At 34.1% G+C, this 20,119-nt stretch overlaps 1 protein-coding gene across 1 annotated transcript in view; it reads left to right on the top strand.

The window, feature by feature from the left end:
• CPS1 (carbamoyl-phosphate synthase 1, mitochondrial) overlaps window positions 1-20,119 on the top strand; it is a 118,958-nt gene that overhangs the window by 3,574 nt on the left and 95,265 nt on the right. The window contains 4 exon segments of the mRNA XM_008580409.1: window positions 13,643-13,752; window positions 17,206-17,350; window positions 17,935-18,024; window positions 20,003-20,059. Of these exon segments, the coding sequence (XP_008578631.1) occupies window positions 13,643-13,752; window positions 17,206-17,350; window positions 17,935-18,024; window positions 20,003-20,059 (402 nt within the window).

Raw genomic sequence — 20,119 nt, 5'->3', positions numbered from 1 at the left:
AGTGTTAGTAATATTTCAAGGGTACTCATAAAGCACCTCAGAGAGAATAAATAGTCATGAAAATAATATCACCTGTGGTTATATGTGTCTTCTAAGACTTCAAAGTTGGGTCATTTGAAACTTTTTCTTCTCACAGAGGAAGGTAGGTGAGGATAGATGTGTCTCCATCAGGTACCAGAAATAGAGAAACTGAGTGACTACTTAAAATGGCATAGATGGGACTGAGATTAGAAGCCAGTTCTCCAAGATCACAATAAGTGCCCTATACAACCTTACCTGCAACCACAGCTATAACAAAATGCTCTAATGATGTGGATGCACTTCTGTGAAAGCAATTCCTTTAGCTCATGGTGGCAGATCTGTTTCACGGGTCTGCCACAGTGCACAGCTAAGAATGACAAATTTGTAGGAGAAATAAGCCATCATTTCGTGGTGTAAACGCCATTACTCACACTCAATCATTACTGGCCAGAGTTTTGGAGGAATGCCAGGAACGAAAAATAGAAGTTCTTGAACTTCACAATAGTGAATTAAAATTCCATATAGTAGTCCAGGGGGACTTGTGTTATTATTCACTCATCTGAAAGAGCCTTCTACCTATTTTTCATCCTGCCTTTACCTATAAAACTTCACTGTCTTAGAAAGATATATCCAAATTTGCTCTTTTCAGATGGGTGTTATATTTTAAAGATTGTTAAAATCATTAGGATATAGTTGGATAATGGTCAGTGCTGAAAGAGCCTTCTACCTATTTTTCATCCTGCCTTTACCTATAAAACTTCACTGTCTTAGACAGATATATCCAAATTTGCTCTTTTCAGATGGGTGTTATATTTTAAAGATTGTTAAAATCATTAGGATATAGTTGGATAATGGTCAGTGAAGGGCAGTGAAGAACAGTCACTAAAGGTTAGTAGCATTACAGCTAGTTAGAGACAGTAAATGGATTGTGAAAGACACTGTGGTCAGATCTGTAAGCACTGCCCTTTAAATCAGATTGCTTTTTCAATGTCTTTGGAGGTCACTTTTCCTCTCTCCTGGGCGACAGAGAGGGTGGGTTTGATGACAACAGTGACGTACTTGTATTTTTATGTGGTCTTTCCTTGAGTATTTGTTTGTGGTTAATATTTATGGAGTGTGTCTTGCCAACAGGCACAATTGTATTTTACTTATAGAGAAGAGGAAAGAATTTCAAGGTGCGCTATATTTTAAAGGAAGTTGCTATCAGGGGTATAAATGACCAATAACCATAAAATATGAAAGTTTTAGAGATCATAATCTTTTTCTATCAGTATGGAAAACATTCAGTGCTCATTATCATATTCAGCCAGTTGTAACAGTATAGCGGAAAGTCCTCTGGATGAGGACTAAAAAGATCTGGATTCTAATTCTAATTGTTGTTCTAACCTCCTAATGCTCTGACCATGGTTAAGTCACATATTCCCTGAACCTAAACGTTGTCATCTGTAGTGTTTAAATGATTCTTGATTGACTCAAAGGATTATGTGATTGTCATACATAATCAAAACTTAAGAACCTGTAAAAGACTTTAAGGCAAAAACTGGATACTTTCAAAAATTTCTGTCCAATACATTTTAGTAGAAGGACTCAGTAGAGGGTTAGATCAGAGTGTTCTCTTGTTTCTCATGAACTACAAATTGTTAAAATGACAAGACATCTGATAAGAATTCTCAAATATACATAATGATGATTCTTACACCTTTGCTTAGTATTTAACCTATCTGTAAGAAGGTGTTTCCTCTATTGAATCAGACTCAAAATCCATGAAGCAAATAATGTCGAAATGGTGAATTCAATTCCAAAAGGCAGAATGTACATTGTAATATCCTATTTATTCAATTCATTCATTCATTCATTAGTTATTTAACAGATAAACATGAAACCTCTACCATGGGAGTGATTTCAAGAAACTTACAGATTTAAAAATTCTGAGTTCCCAAGTCTTGGAAAGTCACCAAGACTAAATAGTTTTATTCTTACTTGCAAATGAATTAGGAAATGAAATGTATTAAATTGAAAAGGTTAAGTTCCCTCTGAATAGGAAAGGGTTCAATGAGTACTGCTTGTAACATTAATCCACTCATTTTTAAAAATGGTGATCTGGTTTACAATTAGGCCAGAAACCTAACAGTCCAAGTGTTCTCCCTGTTACTTCAAATACGAATGAGCCCCAGGAGTCATTATTCCCTTTGAAAGGCTTTCATTTTGTAAGATTTTCTATTATGATTCCACCATAGAAGTATCTATTTGGCTCAATCTTGAGGAGCTATTGTCATTTGATTAGAAATTGGTAACTATAAAAACTTCCACAATTAGAATCTTTTAGTTATATTGTAGTAGCTTTAAAGATATTCACAGGAAATATAATTCATTATTATATTAGATCCTCTTTGTACATATTAGAGGTTGGAGTAGGGATAGGATTATCACACATTTTTTAGAATAACTGTTTTATTAGACTTCTACTACATGCAGATACGTTTTAGGGCTGGATTTCATTCATGGTAATCCAAACGTTTGAAATGATAAACTATGTCCCAGTCCCAAATGAGCTCTTGCAGAATGAGTTTGGATGATGGACAACTCTACATATATTTTGGTGCACAATATTTTTCTAATGGGGAGGTGGCCTCCCTTTTGAACATTTCTGTTTATGCTCTCCATTTTTTGTATTTTCCCCTTTCTAAAATATAGACTATTTTCCCCCCAAATCAACAGTGCCTTGACTTTTGAGCTTCTTGACATAAAAATCTTGAAAAAGCTATAAGTCAAATGGGCTAGACTAGGGTGAAGTGACAGACTTCTAGGGTGCAAAATTTAGGAAGGCTGTTACTGTCAGTGTCGTGGTGTGCCTCCTGTAATGCTGTGTGCCAGGCACTTTCCTCTCCTTACCCTACTGCTGGCCCTGTGTCAGAAGCTAAGAATTCTGGCTGGGAATTGCCTAAGGACACTAATCTTGATTCATGCTTTCCTCTCCCTCTTTCTCAAATCTCAATGTGCCCATGCTTAGCCAGACTTTCTCATGGTCTAGAGGTGAAATGAGGTCTTCCTGCTATGGAAATGGAGGAGACCATTCCTCTGCCCTTATGTCTCCGTTAGACTTTCTTCATAGTTCTGTTTGTTCTCAAGGTTGAGGGGTGCAGGAGAGAATACTCAATATCTCTTATTCAGTGGTCATACTAGAGCTCACTTCAAGGCTTCAGTAAGAGTTTGCTATGCAAGACAGACTGCCTTTGATGTGTCTAGTATTTTTTAGGATCCTTACAATGGCTGAGGCCTAAAGAAAGCTGCACAAGCCAGGGTGAAGCTTGGTTTTGGATTACTCAGCCCTACTGATCTCTAGCTTATGCTTGATTTTCTTCATGTGGTCTAAGTGAGTTAAACTCATGCAAATATTTTCAAGTCTACTCTATTTTTCTTTAAATTTCGTAGAGAGGTGGTATTGGCTGATGTGAAGACTCATAAACGAATCAATACGGTTGCTACATCATTATAGAATTTTACCAAGTAAGTTTCTTCTATGATGTAGAACTAAATACAAGACCATATTGATTATCATAAAGTAAAAATTGGCTGACGGTATTGTAGGTCCCTCCCAAACCCAGAACAATTTGCCACATAGAAGATGCTCAGTAAGTGCTTGTTAATACACCTACACTTTATGAACATGTTTTAATTAAATTTTTATAAATGCTATATTTTATTTACAATGAGAAACTAGAATAAAAGTTACTTATGAATCTTTTTTTTGCGGTTGATAAATGTCCAGAATATAGAAATATTCAAGCAAATTAACCTTGTAATCCCCCCCGCAACATTGGCTTATGTTTAACTAAAGGAAGATGACTTAATATTAACTAAGGATGTTGTAAGGCTTAATTGATTACTCTTGCTACAGTACTTTGAAATCCTGAAGTGTTAGGCATTATAACTGCAGAGAAGTCTCATTAAATATTTTAAAGACATAACAAACCATGTCTAAATTTTAAATATATTTAAAATATTTTGAAGATATAGCAAATTATGTCTGATTTTCAAATATTCATATTTTGATAGTATAACTCCAGAAATAAAAATAAGATTTCATTTACTAGTAAAGAAAACTTCATGATTTTAACTTTTTATGATATAACCTATGCAATAATTATCTGAAATAAATTCTGGCTTTAGGCCTACATACTTTCCAAGCTTAGTTCAGATTTATTTCTTAAGATGAATACTAGGGTTAACTAATAGCTAAGAAATATCAGGTAAGACAGAAATCAAATAAGTTATGTAGCTTTAGGCTTTGGTGAAAATAGAAATAAACACATGGGGCCTTTACTTTTTCTGATATGCAAATAATTCACATAGATAAATGATTCAACAGCAATACAGTCAGATTCTCAGAGTAAATTATTTTTATTTCCACTACTAGCTTAAGGGGATTATTGTCCCAAGATTGTTTTATATTCAAATCTTTTATGGAATTTATTGCTAACTTAGCTTATGGCATTATATCCAGAACATTTTTATTAGTGAATTCTCATACACAGGAGAAGAAAGACTACTATTCTTCCCATTTCACAGATATGTAGGTGCCGCAATTAACACAAAGACACATGAATGTCTGTTTTTGTATACAAGTGATATATATATTAGCAAATCTGCCTGGAATTTTAATTAGGCCCCAAATGCCAGATAGATCTTTAAAATTTGGCATTTTGCTATTGTGCTTACATATCCAAAGCCATAGTTGTTTAACCTGGCTTCAGAATGTTCTAAATCATTTCTCTTGCTCTAATTTTAGTGCTTACTCAAGAGCCCATTTATATACTAAACTTTATTTCAATACAACATAAATTTGATTTTTTATTTCCTTTGCTTTTTTTTGGTTGCATTTTGAGAAGACGTTTAAATCAAAGAATCAGTAAGGATTTCTGTTTTATATGGCTCACAGCAATTCCATAAATAGAAGATTTTAGAGCGATGCTGTTTATAGTTGACACATTCCTTCCACTTCAACCAAAATATTGTCATGTGTTTGTAACAAAACGTGCTATTTTTCAGTTTTCAATTTGTTCCTTTCTCATATAGTTCTGTAAGTTCCACGTATGTAAAAGTCTAACTTAATTTTAGATTGCAAGAAAAGTCTCGTTTTGACTGGTTTCCTGTGTTTTAAAATAAAGAATCCAAAGAAAACTGGTTCAAAGTAAAGGATTAATATTCTCGAAGTTGGTCCAGAATAATGCTGGGATGTGGAACAATAAATGAACAACCAGTAGATAATTCTTAATAACATAATACTAAACACAAAGAAAAGCCTAACAACAATAATAAACACTAGGCTGTTTCAAAAGCTTTTGTAGGTTAAATTATAAATTATGTTTGAATTTTGGCTATTACTTTCTAAGACTAAACCCTCTAAATCAGTTTAGTACCAAGGACACATTTTCAAAGCTTTCTGAAAGGGAATTTAGCTGTGTGACTTCCATTAATTATTGCTGCATTGTTCTTATCCTGGAAAATGCTTTGAAACATCTACCCTTTTGAACTTGATCTCAGACTCAGAGTATAAAAGTGCAAAATTCTGGTCATTTATTTCTGGTTCCTTAAAGTTAATCAGTCATCTTAGTAGGAAATGAAAACAGACCCATAAATGTAAATTTGCAATAAATTTTAATTTTGAGGAAAAATTAAAAGACCTAAAGAGATGAGATGTTTGGGAGAGATATCAGATCTGCTTGCAGTGTCACTTTTTGTAATATCATTAAAAAATGAAATATTTTATAATATGGTGAAACAACAATACCAATGTTCACAGCTGACAAACCAACAAATAACTGCTGAGAATTTGTTGGAATTTCTTATATACAAACCTCTTTCACAAAAATGTATTTTCATAAAAAAATTACATAAAATTTGTGAAAGAATTCCTAGGTTTTACAAATATTAGAAAACACAACATCAAGGTCAGTTTAGAATACGATTTTGAAAGTATTGTAAGAATGAAGATCATGTAGATATTTATGTAATTCAGTTTAGTTTAGAGAAAGAAGTTTAAAATTATAAAGAGATTAAAAATAGAGTAATTACATATACATAGTAGAATTTAATTTTAGTTAATTTAAATATTGTATGTGGAAAAATCTACAATTTTATGGAGTTTCCTCATAAATTTGCAGATAAAAGTAACATTTAGTATTAGTAGGCTATGGAGACTACTAATATCAATCCTTAATCCTTAAATTCATATAAAGTAACAAGAGAACACAATTTTTGACTATTTTATAAACTGACTGGCTCCCAGATCACAATATCTGTATGCTCTAGGAGAAAAGAAGTCAAACTATGAGTGTAAAGTAGCTTTAATGCATTTTTCTTGATATCCATATTGGCTACAATCCTGGGCCTAGTTTTTTTTCTTGTAGCTTGCTAGTATGTTTTGTAAGCATAATTACACAGGTGGGAGAAGACAAATATAATTCTGCTGTGATAGAGGTAATGTTATTAATTGCAGATACAATTTAAACATTGGTTCAAGGTCAAGCATGAGGATTTTAGAAAGAATAGAAAAATCTCTCTCTCTCTCTCTCTCTCTCTCTCTGTCTCTCCCCCCCTCCCTGCATTAATTTTATTTTAGGCAATTGCATGCTGAACTTGTGCTTAGTGACCCAAATAAAGTGAATGTCCACGTGCAGCCTTCACTTTTGAACATTGGGCAACTTGGGAGTAGCATTAGCTTTGGCTTAAGGATCTTGACTGACCATTTGGTTGAAGTGCCTGAGTTAGATTCTCTGGAAACAGACACTGAGATGGTACTTGGGGAGCCTGCTATTTATTAGGGATCAACTTCTGTGGAGGAAAGCTTCAGGAAGTAGGATTGGGCAGAGAAGTAAACCACGATGTGGGTTTGACAAGGCCTCAGTCAACCTCATAGGAAGCTCTTGTCCTTCAGAGTTTCCTGCTTTGGGCCTGGACATTTATATCCCTGCCTGGCTCAGTCACCAGGTTGTGGGTTATTCCAGGAAGGTCATCACAGCAGGAGAAGGTCCTCACAGCAGGGCAGGAGCCAGTTCTTCCTGGAGGGGGCTAAGAGGTGGATCCCCTGATCTACCATAGCAACTATGGTCCTGACAGTCTTGAGAGCTTGAAAACTGAAGCACCTGGAATCAGTGTGAATAGTTTTCAAAACCTGCTCGTTCTCCTAGAACTATAGAATGTAATTAATGACTTGACATTTCACTCTGACAATTTACAGATTTATAGATGTCTTGGTCGACTTTGATGTGTTGTGGTTTTCCATGGCAATTTTGAATTAATGTTTTTACAAATAAATTTAAGTAGAGTTCATGATTGAATTGCTTTTTATCCCCACTCAAAAAAATTGGAAAGTAGAAATAGAGGTAAGTTTAGAAAAAGAAAAAGAGGTAATAAGTCAGACTGATTGGGTTCAGAAATAGCTATTCCTCCAATTACTGCTAGTGGAATGATTTTTTTTTTTTTTTTTTCGTGACCGGCAACGGATCGCAACCTCTAATTCTCTAAGACTCAGTTAGCTCATGTGTAAAATGGAGATCTTAATATTACCTACATTACTGTTTTTTGTAAGGATTAATTGATAAAACCCATGAACAGTTTTAGAGTCAGTGCTTAGCACATTCATGTTAACTATTATTAAGCAAGTCTCAGGGAGGGGATCCAAGGTAGTACTCTCAGTGACACGTGTTCACAAATCCTGTTTGTTCTACATAGCTTCATAATTCTATTTGAAGTAAGGTACATTTCCCAGAACAGTAGAAATTTATTATTCAAATCTAAACACTCAATTTATTTGTGCTCCTGCATATAGACTTTAATAAACATAGATAACTATATATGCAATCTGGTTTATGTCTTAAGAGGTTCTTATTAAAATAATGCCAAAATGTAGAAATAGGACAGTGACAGGTCAATCTACTTCTACAAGATGTGCTTAAGAAATGTCAATGCTTTTTTTTTCAAATGTAGGTATTGTTCCTCCTTTCATTTAAAAGGAAGTGCTTTAACATACAGACTCACTAGAGAAAAACTGAAGTATACATTATCTTTAGGTACTATTTTCAAAATTAATTATACAAATATTTATTGAATGCCAAGGATGTACCAGCACTATATGTAACCCTAAACAACAACAATAAAAATAAAAATAAAACAGCTACAGTTTTTTGGAAGGGGAGAAAAATGGACTAATTATTAGTTATAAAATATTTGTGAATTTGGTATAGAAATGTAATATTGTAAGTATAAGCACACATCAGTGAGTTAAAACCAACAAATTTACTGCTGACATGCAGTAAAATTTGGCAAGAATTTTAGATGAAAAGTAAAGGGAGAAAAGAGAACGATTGGACTATGTATATTGAATCCAGTTTTGTTTCTTTTGCCCAGTAATGAAGAATTAGATTTCTAGATAACATGGATAATTATTAATATTAATAATGAAAATGATTCATGAAGAAATCAAAAGAATGAAATTTAGAAACCTCTAAGACTCTTCCACCCTCTAGACTCTTCTCTGAAGGCATTAGTTATAGGACACCTCATTGGTATGGAAAGCCTGGGGGTACTTGTTGGGCGCCCAGTAATGAAGAATTAGATTTCTAGATAACATGGATAATTATTAATATTAATAATGAAAACGATTCATGAAGAAATCAAAAGAATGAAATTTAGAAACCACCCTCTAGACTCTTCTCTGAAGGCATTAGTTATAGGACACCTCATTGGTATGGAAAGCCTGGGGGTACTTGTTGGGCGATAGTCACCCAAGCTCAACTCATTCTTTGTCTTCATCTTCTATCCTTTAGCACACACTGTACTTATGTAGAATATCTTTCTTTGCTTTTAAGAGGAGAAGGTGAAAATTAGTAAAAATAATCAGAAGCCAATGGGCATTAAGGACTCATTTTGAAACACCACAGTGTCAGCATTGTAACATCCTAACATCACATAATGATCAGTATTTCTATGCATTCACCTAGTATGTAGTGATCACATTACTGAATGCAAAACAGTGGGCTATTTCTATGGGAATACAAAGTTGAATTATGCATTGGGCTGTCTGTTCCAGAAGTCACAATCTAGTAGAGCCAAGGAATATCTTGATCAATTAAGACACAAGGTAGCACACAGACAGTATACATTGAACGCAGTGGAAGCACAGGGACATCATCAATTGATTCTGACTTGTAGGATCTTTAAGGGCACTAAGAAGGAAAACCAGGGTGTAAACAGGCAATGAGAAAAACATTTGTGCACACACAAAGGACAGACAGACAGAGGTGAGAGCATAGGTGTTACATGTAGAGAATGGGCCAGGTGAGGGAACCTTAAATGCTAATTGAGGAATTTGAGGATTAGTGTCATCCAATAAATGCTTAAGAAAGGTAACCGTAACTGCACTGCAGAGGATGGGTGGAAGGAGAGAGAGGTCAGAGACAGGAGAAAAATTAGGAGGTGATGCTAAGTGATGATGGGGGTTTTCTCTTGAGTGGTGGCCCAATTTCGTGTAATGTGCAGTCAATTTTAGAAGCAAATAGGTGACTACTTATTAGTTATTATATTTACTATTTTTAATCGTTAGATACTATGGAATGAGGTGAAACTATTTTTAACTGGACTATTATTTAAGTTACCTTATCATGTAGCCTGTAGGACTAGATGTGATTTGAAAGCTGTTACTTCTGAGTTGTTAGGAAAAGATGCCAAAAAGAGAGAGACCAAAACTTTAAGAACTTAATGTCTTTAGGTTTTAAATATTTGTAAGACTAACCACTACTGGAAAAATATTAAATTAGTTGTATACATTTTGGAAAATAGTCCAATTAAAAATATGACAAATGAATTAATAATTTGAAATAATGGTTAAAAGTAAAAATTATAACAAGTATAATATAAAAAAATAAATGTTAAAATTTTCAGTATTAAGAGAAATAATGGGAAAGATGGGTGTGGGGTAGAGGAGCATATGCTTATATTTTTCTTTGTTATAACTTTTCCTCTTTTACTGAATTCATTATGTAATCATTTAGCAGTATTCTGCTAAAAAGTTAGTAGATTACCTGACTACAGTAATTTCACTAACGCATGAACAAAGCTTAATTAATAGTCTGCTCTGTGCCAGGCACTGATGTGGGCTGGAGGCACATTAGTGAACAAAACAGACCCAGTATTCACGTGAAGTTCTCTTTCTTGTGGGATAAGACAGACAATAAATAAGGCCCTCGATGGTATTTTAAAGGCAATGAGTGCTGTAAAGAAAGAACAAACCAACGAGATAGGGTAATGGGGAACTACTGTAATTTTAAATAGGCGGGTCAAGATAGGTCTTGCCAAGAAAATGACATTTGAGCAATGACTCGAAGGAATCTTTAAATTCAAAATTTGACAGGAGTTTATTTACTGAATTTTTTTTATTACTTAAAGTATAGCTGGGGGAAAATATAAATTCCTTTATTAAAGAAAAGTCTCCCAAAGGAAAGTATAATATTTTATTTATCTTTTTACTTTCATGTGTTTTAGTGCTGCTTCAGTGATATTTTTCTTGAGGTTTCTTTTATTTTAAAATCTATGCACATTTCTAGCCCTTTTACTGCATGAGGGATTGGGGATATTCATCCACATATCTCCAGAGCCTAGCAAGGTGCTTGACACATGGTAGGAGCTCCATGATGTTTGTGACTTAAATGTCTAAACAGTCTTATTGTCATATACATTTTCATTAAACACATAGAGAACATGTCATGATAATGTCCTTCATTTTGTAGAACTCATATTTACGAATATATAGTCCTTTGGTTACTTTTCCTGACATTCTACAGTGTACATACTTTTTTATTAAGGTTTCCTTTGCACTTTCAGGTTTCAAAGTACCAAAGTGCTCTGGGAGTAGGTGCTTAAATTATAATTTAATGTTATAATCTAATTCTTAGGCTATGGACCTCCATCCACTAGGACTGAGGCTACTAAAATATTTTATGATGGCAACAAGGTGATTTCTTTTGGACTTATTGGAATGAAATAGCATTTGGGGAACTGTTAGCTAGAAGAGGGGATTCCAAATAATAGCTCTTTGTTCAGAGTTCCTCCATCAATTCGTAGATAAGTCAATTGGCACTCATCATTTTAAACTCATTGGAGGCCAGTGTAGTTAAGAGGAATATAAAGGGTATGATAGGCAATAAACAGAAGCCTTGTAACAGTATAATGTGTAGTGGGAGAGAGGATTGGAAGATCTATAAAAACTGCCAAAAAGAACAGAAAATATAATTAAAGAAGCAAAAAGACATATTGAACACAATCTCAGGGACTATTTCAGGCAACAGTAAATGTCCCTTCAAATATATTTTTAGAGGACAGAAAGCAAAGTAGAAAACTAGTCCCTCAGAGAGAGGAAGTAAAATACCAAATAGAATCGTAGGAATAGGCCAACATGAGTTGGATTTGCTTATGTTAATTTTTAGATAGTGTCTAACCCAGAGATCAATTTGACATTCTCAAATGAGAAGAGGATAAAGAAAAGCAAAAGAAAAATATAAACAGGTGACATTTTAGGCGGACATGGCTCAGAGTAGAGTAGATAGACTGGTATATAGAAAACAGTTGAAATTTTTAGTTCACACTCAGGTTTTGCCAAAAACTAAAGTTATTTTAGGTTTTGTCAAAGATACATATTAAGAAAATGTTTCTTTCTTTTCTTCTATTTTGTGAAGGCATGTAAGTTACGCATGATTTGCTCAAGAACAGAAATAATATTTCCAGTAGTAAATATTTTTTGACAGTGAATTTTCATTACTTAGATCAAAGGGTTTCACTTAGTGAAATATGTGAGTTACCTGGGGAGATTTCCCATTAAACATGCTCCTATGGATACCATCACTGTAGACATTTGTATAGCTTGCAATAAGCTTTGGAAATACACTGAACATTGTCTCTCTTTTTAAAATCATCAACCTTTGTCTTGAATTATAATTGTACAAAAAATAATTGACAAATTAAAACAAAATATAGAATAAGAATAGCATGTTATTAGAAGTAACATGCAAAGTTGATTTCTTAGGTACAGAAGCAGAATTCAGACTTGTAAGTGAAGTTGAGCTTTGTGGTTTTCTTTGTGCTGAGTAATTCCAAATATTTTTTAGTTTAGTGGCTGTGAAGACAAACCATAACTGTTTAAAAATAAAGTGTCAAGTTTGACATCACAAACACTGGTTCCAAGGCGATAGATATAACTTTACTTGAAAGATAATTTGATAAGCCAAGTAATGGACAAAATTATTTGTATTAACCCTGACCATGAACATACGTACGCATTCTCTCTCTCTCTCTCCCTCTTGACAAAATTATTTGTATTAACCCTGACCATGAACATACGTACGCATTCTCTCTCTCTCTCTCTCTCTCTCTCTCTCTCCCTCTTACACACACACACACACACACAAAATGTGCAGTACAGCACTTTGTTCAATCTTCCATGGAAATGTAAACTTGAAATCCACATGTTGTACCTCTGATTAGAAAAAAAAAAAGCTAATAAAATGACTTGTTGAGAGGAACACCTTAAACATATCTGATCAATTTGGATAGAAAACAGTAAAATGGTTTTGTGTGTAAATATAAGTTAGTGTGTGTGCACAGTCACACAAAAGCAAGATTTAGGAACATATCATATAGTTTAAAACAATCAAAACACTGTTTTACATTGAAGAACAATCATTCTAATGGCAAGAGACTTGGATACTTTGCCTCTAAAAGAGGCTTTTTATTTTATAGAGATCATAATAGAAAAATAAAGGGCCTTTTCCATTTTAACACTTGAAAAATAATGGGCCCTTCCCATTTGTATTAGTCCATTTCCATTGCTTATAACGAAATACATGGAACTGGGTAATTTATAAAGAAAATAAGGAATCAAACTAAGAATGTCTACAGTCTAAAAAGGGAAACAGACATGGATATAATTAACTATAATGAAAAGCAAAATACAATATTCATTTAGAGTATTCCATAGTGTTTGCTTTTGTATCAGTATTAATAGAGTAATAAGGTTTCAGCTTCTTCATGACTGTAAAGCTGGTGAGGAGAGAACAGCCCTTGGGACAACTCCATCAAACACAAGAGTTCTGTGGAACACAGTTTGATAGATAATCTTGAGAATTCCTTCTAGCTCTAAACCTCAGAGTGATGATGAGCTGTATGGCACAATTCACAATGTTTTTGCAAACTCATGAACTTCCCTTAAAGCTATACTTGAGCAAAGCAAGGGAATATTAAAGGGGAAAAGATAGACACATAGCATTTCAGCTAAATTGAAGTATTTCTGGCTTGTCAACAACTCTACATGTAGTCTTAGAATAGGCAGTGTACTGACATGCTTAGTTCCTCTTTCAAGCAATGCAAAACAAAACACCTGCCAGTGACAAGAGCCATATATTGAAGAAGGTGACAAGTAACAGAAGTGAAACTGCAAATCTGGGCAGTATGGTTCCGTTAAATATACTGTGCCTTATTTAATATGTTTATGTATTTTACCTTTGGAATTTATGTATGTGTGTGTTTGTATTTTTGTATTCTTCTAAGATTCATGCAACCGTTTCTTTAGGCACAGACAGCCCACATTGTCCTGGAAGATGGAACTAAGATGAAAGGGTACTCCTTCGGTCATCCATCCTCTGTTGCTGGTGAAGTGGTTTTTAATACTGGCCTGGCAGGGTGAGTATTGCTTCTGTTCCAAGGCTTGATTTTTTACTTTATGTAGGGGAATAACTAGATGATCTTACTGATGGTGGGAAGTTAAAATCACTGCATCATAATAAGACAATATGTTGTCTTGAAGTTTCACTGTGCCTTGTGCATAGCCTACTGCAGTCATCTCTGAAAAAAAGTATAGACACAAACTTTCTGCTACTGGAAATGAAAGAGAACATAAGCACTTTGTTGGTCCCCTGGAAAAAAAACTTAATTCTAGAAACTTATGCTGTGAGGACACATGTATGTTAGATTACCAATGGCTTTTGCAGAAACTTTCTGCTACTGGAAATGAAAGAGAACATAAGCACTTTGTTGGTCCCCTGGAAAAAAACCTTAATTCTAGAAACTTATGCTGTGAGGACACATGTATGTTAGATTACCAATGGCTTTTGCAGTAATAGATGTGGATCTGATTAAGGTGAAAATTGGAGCATGGAAATGGCTGGCAAGCACACTTTAGTGCCATTCCATTAGTAAAGAATCAACTTTCCACATCTAATATGAAATACTATAAGGAGAAAAAGTCCTTGGGTATTTTATGTAGTTTTGTACTCTAATAAGAAAGGTGAAACAACAGATATGTTTATTGCCTTAAAATAGTCAGTGACCAGAATTAAGGAAGACTGAAGATCAACCTGTTTTTGAGGATCACCTGTTTTGTGTTGGCCAGGGGTGCTGGGACAGGTGTGATTTCTCAGTGATTTCCAGTCTTGTCCTCTCCCTCAAGGTTGGGAGGGGATATCCACCATCCTAGCAATTCTCAATAATTTTTTATGGCTTAAAAAAATAGTCAGGGAGAGAGAAGGTGCATGGATATAATATTTTCAATAATTATCAATTGTGATCCAATTTAGTATTTAAGATCTGCTAATAGATGGCTGGCAAAGAAGTTAAGAGTTGCTACAGAAATCATGTGGCTCGTCTTACTTAGTCAATGAGTGTTTATTCATCTGGGAACCAGGACGCTGAAGTTTCAGTCTCAGTTCTAATGATAACTGATTATGTGATACTGAGACCATCACTTAATTTTTCTGACTTCTAGTTTCCCCATAAAAAAGTAAAGGGGCTGGATTAAATAGTAATTTACAGCTGGAGATTTTAAAAATTATGTGTCTTAAAAGAACATAACTAGATTTTTTCAAGAGTTTTCCATTAGAGATTCAATTGACTAAGCTTCTATAAAATATTTGATAAATTCTTTAGAGAAATTCAAGTTAGTCTCGTAAAGACAAAGGGCAATGGGTTAACTAATTTTGAAGATACTGATTGACAGAACTTGCATTATATTATTATTATTATTATTTTTTGACTGGTAAGGGGATCGCAACCCTTAGCATGGTGTGGTCTGCACCAGGCTTAGCCAGTGAGCGCACCGGCCAACCCTATATAGGATCCGAACCTGCGGCCTCGGTGCTACCAGCACTGCACTCTCCTGAGTGCATTATATTATTAATGTACATTCTTCTCTAAACTCTTACCTCTCTCTGTAAAATGAAGAATATTAGATGTTTTTTAAAATCGTTCCACTGGCAGGAACATTAAATTACAGTGTATGAAACCTGTTTGCAAAGTTTTGCTTCACCAGGCAATTATTTAAGCTTTTCGACAGCACTAATTACTAGCTGTGTTAATATACCTGCCAACAAACAACTGTTTAATATAGATCAGAATGATGGAGGGCACTAGAGTTTTCTTCTCTGTGATAGATTAGGGGTAATAAATCTTGTCACATCAAAAAAGCCAAACAGGACCTGATGGATTAATTTGCTTCCAACACTGCAGTTCTTTAGAACAAGCTGCATTTATTCATTTACTGGAGAGAACTGTAAGCATATGCCAGTTCTTTTACAGGAATAAGGAAGAAAGAGAAGTAAAATCAAATCAGTTAGAAATATTTTTGATGTAGAAAAAGGCATTCGTTTATAAGATTAGTCCACAGACTCTAGCTTTCCATTGAGAAATGTAACTTTCATTCATTGCATGGATCACTCAGTAAGGTGGTTGATAATTAAGAAGGTTATTTTAAGAAATGGATTTATATTGCGTGTGAGCCTTGGTTAAAAAATTATCAGTTCCTGCCAAGCTAAAGGCATCTGAGAAATTAGCGGATGGAGGCTGTAGATAAACACTACAGCACTTTAGTCACCCTAGGGGTTGAGGAGCTGAAAAGACTCAGTGTTCTGTTGACAAAATTAGTTCTGGTAGAAGTTAGTCTGGATGGGGTTTAAAAATTTATGTTGACTACTGCCTGAGCCGAACTTTATTGGTTCCAAGATTGTTGATTCTGTCCCCTATCAGCACCTAAACTTACTTTCAGTATAAACCACAGGAAAGATTTGGTTTAACTCATTCTGCAGAAAGAGAAAAAGTAAGAGGGCAGAAAAAAACAAAAACAAAACGTAAAACAAAAATCTCAACTGCAATGTATTCTGGTGCATGGAATATATGTAGCTAGTTCCTGGTATTTATGGAAATAACGTGTTTTAATATTAAAAAAAGAAATATATATATATGATATGTATTCTTATTTTTCCCCCTCCCCAAACTTTAAAATACAGCCTTCTTTTATTCCTCCTTAATTCCATATCCACACTTTAAAAGAGTTATATGGAATCTTTTAATGTAGAAGTCAGAAATACTGCAGGTTACGTTTCATGAAGTTAATTTTTTTCTAAGTTGATAATATCTCCCAAGCTTACATACTTCTTTCTAAAACAAAAATATTTTCAAAATTACCATTATTGAGTTATTCTTTCATATAAATTAACTCATATTTTAAGTGTTCAATGAGTTTTGATGAACATATACATCCATGCAACCACCACTGACACAATCACAATTCTCTTCAGTATCCTAAAGATATTGAAAAAATATTTTTCAATTTTTGGCAATTAATATCTTGGTGAAACTGGCAGCCGTCAGCTGTAAATAACAGTTTGGAGTCACTGATATTTGGTAGGCTGCAGGAACCTTCAGAATATCCACAAATGTTAAATAGAGCAGCAGTACTTAAAAAAATTAGGACCTTATAAAGGAACTTTAAAAATTAAAGAAAATTGAGGAAATGAATGAAAATTATGTGAGAATATGCCTTAGTACTTGTTAGTTTTTCTTTTCATATAAGTCCTATCATGGGATAAATTTTCATATTCTCTCATAAAAGTTATCTAGGTTGGCTAAAGTACACGGACAGGCTTATAGGATTTTAACCTCATGATCTTTTCTAATTTTTAAAGATTCAATAATGTAGAGCATGTATGTAAATTGTAGTTTTATACTTATATGAGGGTACTCCAAAAAGTTTGTGGAAAGATTTGTATTATCTTTCAATTCTTTTATTTCCATGAACTTTTTGAAGTACCATTGTATATATTTTTGTTGTTTTGTTGATAATTTTTTGGCATGTTTACCCAGGTACACAGAAGCTCTTACTGACCCTGCCTACAAGGGACAGATTCTCACAATGGCCAACCCTATTATTGGGAATGGTGGAGTCCCTAACACTACTGCACTGGATGAAATGGGACTTAGCAAATATTTGGAGTCTGATGGAATCAAGGTAGTACTAGTGATGACTATTTTAAAAGTCTCAATTTGAGGGGGCATAGTTGACTTATTTTTAAGAAACTAGGATGGGCAAAGTTTCTTCCTCAATATTATAGTACAAACCATTAAATTTATGCATTCAGTCTTATTCCTAATAATATAAGAATAGTTTTTTTTATTGAATCATAATTGAGTATACATATTTTGGGGGTTCAATGTTGACATATGTTGATCAAATCAATATTACTAGTATACTTTTGTTCTTCATGTGCATTGAAGAAGTAATTATTAATTAGATTATTGATAAATGCTATGGAGGAAAAGTACAACATGCCAAGAAAGGGGACCTAACTTAACTCACGATTCAGCAAGCCAAGTATACCTGCTCCCCCACATGATAATTAAGGTAACAATGATATATTTTTAAAAAATGCTGATAACTTTTTTCTCTTGATACCTTCAAAATTTTAAGTCTTATGTTAGTGGATATAATAAAGATTTTTTTAAAAAAAAATGCAAACTGACCCTCAAGAAAAATTACAAAAGTTGGAGAATGTTTCATGATCACCCCTTTGAAACGACTGCCTGTCTTTCTAGGTTGCAGGTTTGCTGGTGCTGAATTATAGTAATGACTACAACCACTGGCTGGCTACCAAGACTCTGGGGCAATGGCTACAGGAAGAAAAGGTGAGAAATACGATAGGGCATCCAACATCGCCTAAGGATGATTGGTGGGGTCTGTGGGAAGTTGGGAAGGTGTGTGTTAATTCAAAAGGGCCAAGGAGTTGAGAAGACGGTGCAGTTTGGGATCTTTGTATTTCAGAGAGCAATTCCTTCTCTTACTAGATGTAGTCTGATCTGTGTGGACTCATCCTCTAAATGCTGAGGACCACATATTTTCAGTTTATCCACCAGATGGCACTCGTAGATGGTTGGTAACATTTCTCATTTGGGAAAGGGGGTAGAGAAAGTTTTAGAATTTTTTTTATTCTCTTGAGCGACCTAAGTCCCCTTGCCCCCCTTTTATCCAAGATCTACTTATGTCACTTGCTTCATGGGTTCTAGTACCATCTGTACCATTAACTGGCTGTACCACTTTGTGCAGGTCATGTAATCATTCCATATAATACCTTCATCATCTTTAATTCTTATGAGAACAGATTACCATTAAGTCTCTTTGGGTTTAAAAATTATGACATATAATTATATCTTATCTCATTTGAAGTAATGTAGAAAAAATATTATAAAACCTTATCTCCTAGTTTTCTTACTTTAAATGTTAATTTTTAATCAAATAAGAGGATTCACTCTGTTTGAATGTTAGGAGTACTTAACTTTAACCAACCTGCTCTATGTAGCTTCAACTTCAGTGTTGCTGTAGCTACTTTTTGTTTAACGACTGTTGGGCTTGTTATTGGTAGAGTATTATCCTAAGAAATCTCTGTCTGTCCCATGAGTGTCTACCTACTGAGGTTAACTGTGGCCTCTTTCTGGCAAATCAGAAAATCTTGATCTGGGCTTGCTAGATCATTCTTTCTAAATTTTAAAAGGGAAAGGAAGGCATGCATATCATGCCCTGGGACATCACTGTTTTCTTTTCAACCATTATCTGAATTTCTCTTCATTATCCAGATAGATAATTTCTGTAATCTTCATTCAGGAGATGCCCTTTAAAAAAAAAAAAATATTTCTCTTCATTATCCAGATAGATAATTTCTGTAATCTTCATTCAGGAGATGCCCTTTAAAAACAATATATATATATATATATATATGTATATATATATATATATATACATATATATATATATATATTTCCTTTGTGTTATTTAGGACACCTGATATTATACTTCTCCATGTTGGGACTATTAGAATCAGTTTAACCCTAATCTGTGACTTGTTAGTTTGTTTTTAAATGTGCTTTGAAACTTCTTCTACTCTCACAGACACATTGAGTAGAAAAGGGTCTAAGATAATAACCAGCTCACCTCCTTCTCTTTATAGGTGAGAACAAACACCTTGCTGAAATATTTCTTAGATAATTTGTGGAAGAAAAGAAATTAGAATCCATTTTCCTGACTCGTAACTTAGTGCTCATTCATTGTACTACCTCTGTCTCTATCCAATTTAGTCAAAGAAACTAAAACAAATAATCATATTGTCTGATTGACAAAGAGAAGGACAAGCAGGTTTTAGCATAGCGTGATTACTCAACTGGGCCCTTCAGGAAAATGTGTTGAGTGCCTGTTTGTTATGTGCTGGGAAGATTTGGCTCAAAACAGGGACATGCATATTACTGCTTATGAAGTTTACTGATTTCATGATTTCAAAATGTATACATACATATATAATGTATTTTATATACTATAAGTATATATAATATTACTTATTTAACATCCTAGGAAGCAACAATATTGTAGCAGAAGATTGATGTTCAGAATTTCTCATTTTTTATTCTGAGGAAGGGCCTGGGTATTAAGAGTCCGCTCCCAACTGGAGTCACAATTTACCGTGTTCTGACAACACAGTCACCCTGGGTCAGAGAAAAGGAGTGGGGAAATTATTTACTGCTCAAGAAGATAGATGAGGCTAAGTTTGTAACTTGAAAACAATATGCTGGATCTAATTCCTCCAATTTCATTGTCACTACAATTTTTTTCTTATAGGTTCCTGCAATTTATGGAGTGGATACAAGAATGCTGACTAAAATAATTCGCGATAAGGTATGATCATCATCTTTAGCCAAATCTCTGTTTCTTCACTTTTTCTTATAGGTTCCTGCA

This window comes from Galeopterus variegatus, unplaced genomic scaffold (assembly GCF_000696425.1).
Source record: "Galeopterus variegatus unplaced genomic scaffold, G_variegatus-3.0.2 Scaffold2080, whole genome shotgun sequence".
Lineage (NCBI taxonomy): Eukaryota > Metazoa > Chordata > Mammalia > Dermoptera > Cynocephalidae > Galeopterus > Galeopterus variegatus.
Note: the sequence above shows the minus strand (reverse complement) of the source record. Positions and strands in the feature narration are given on the sequence as shown.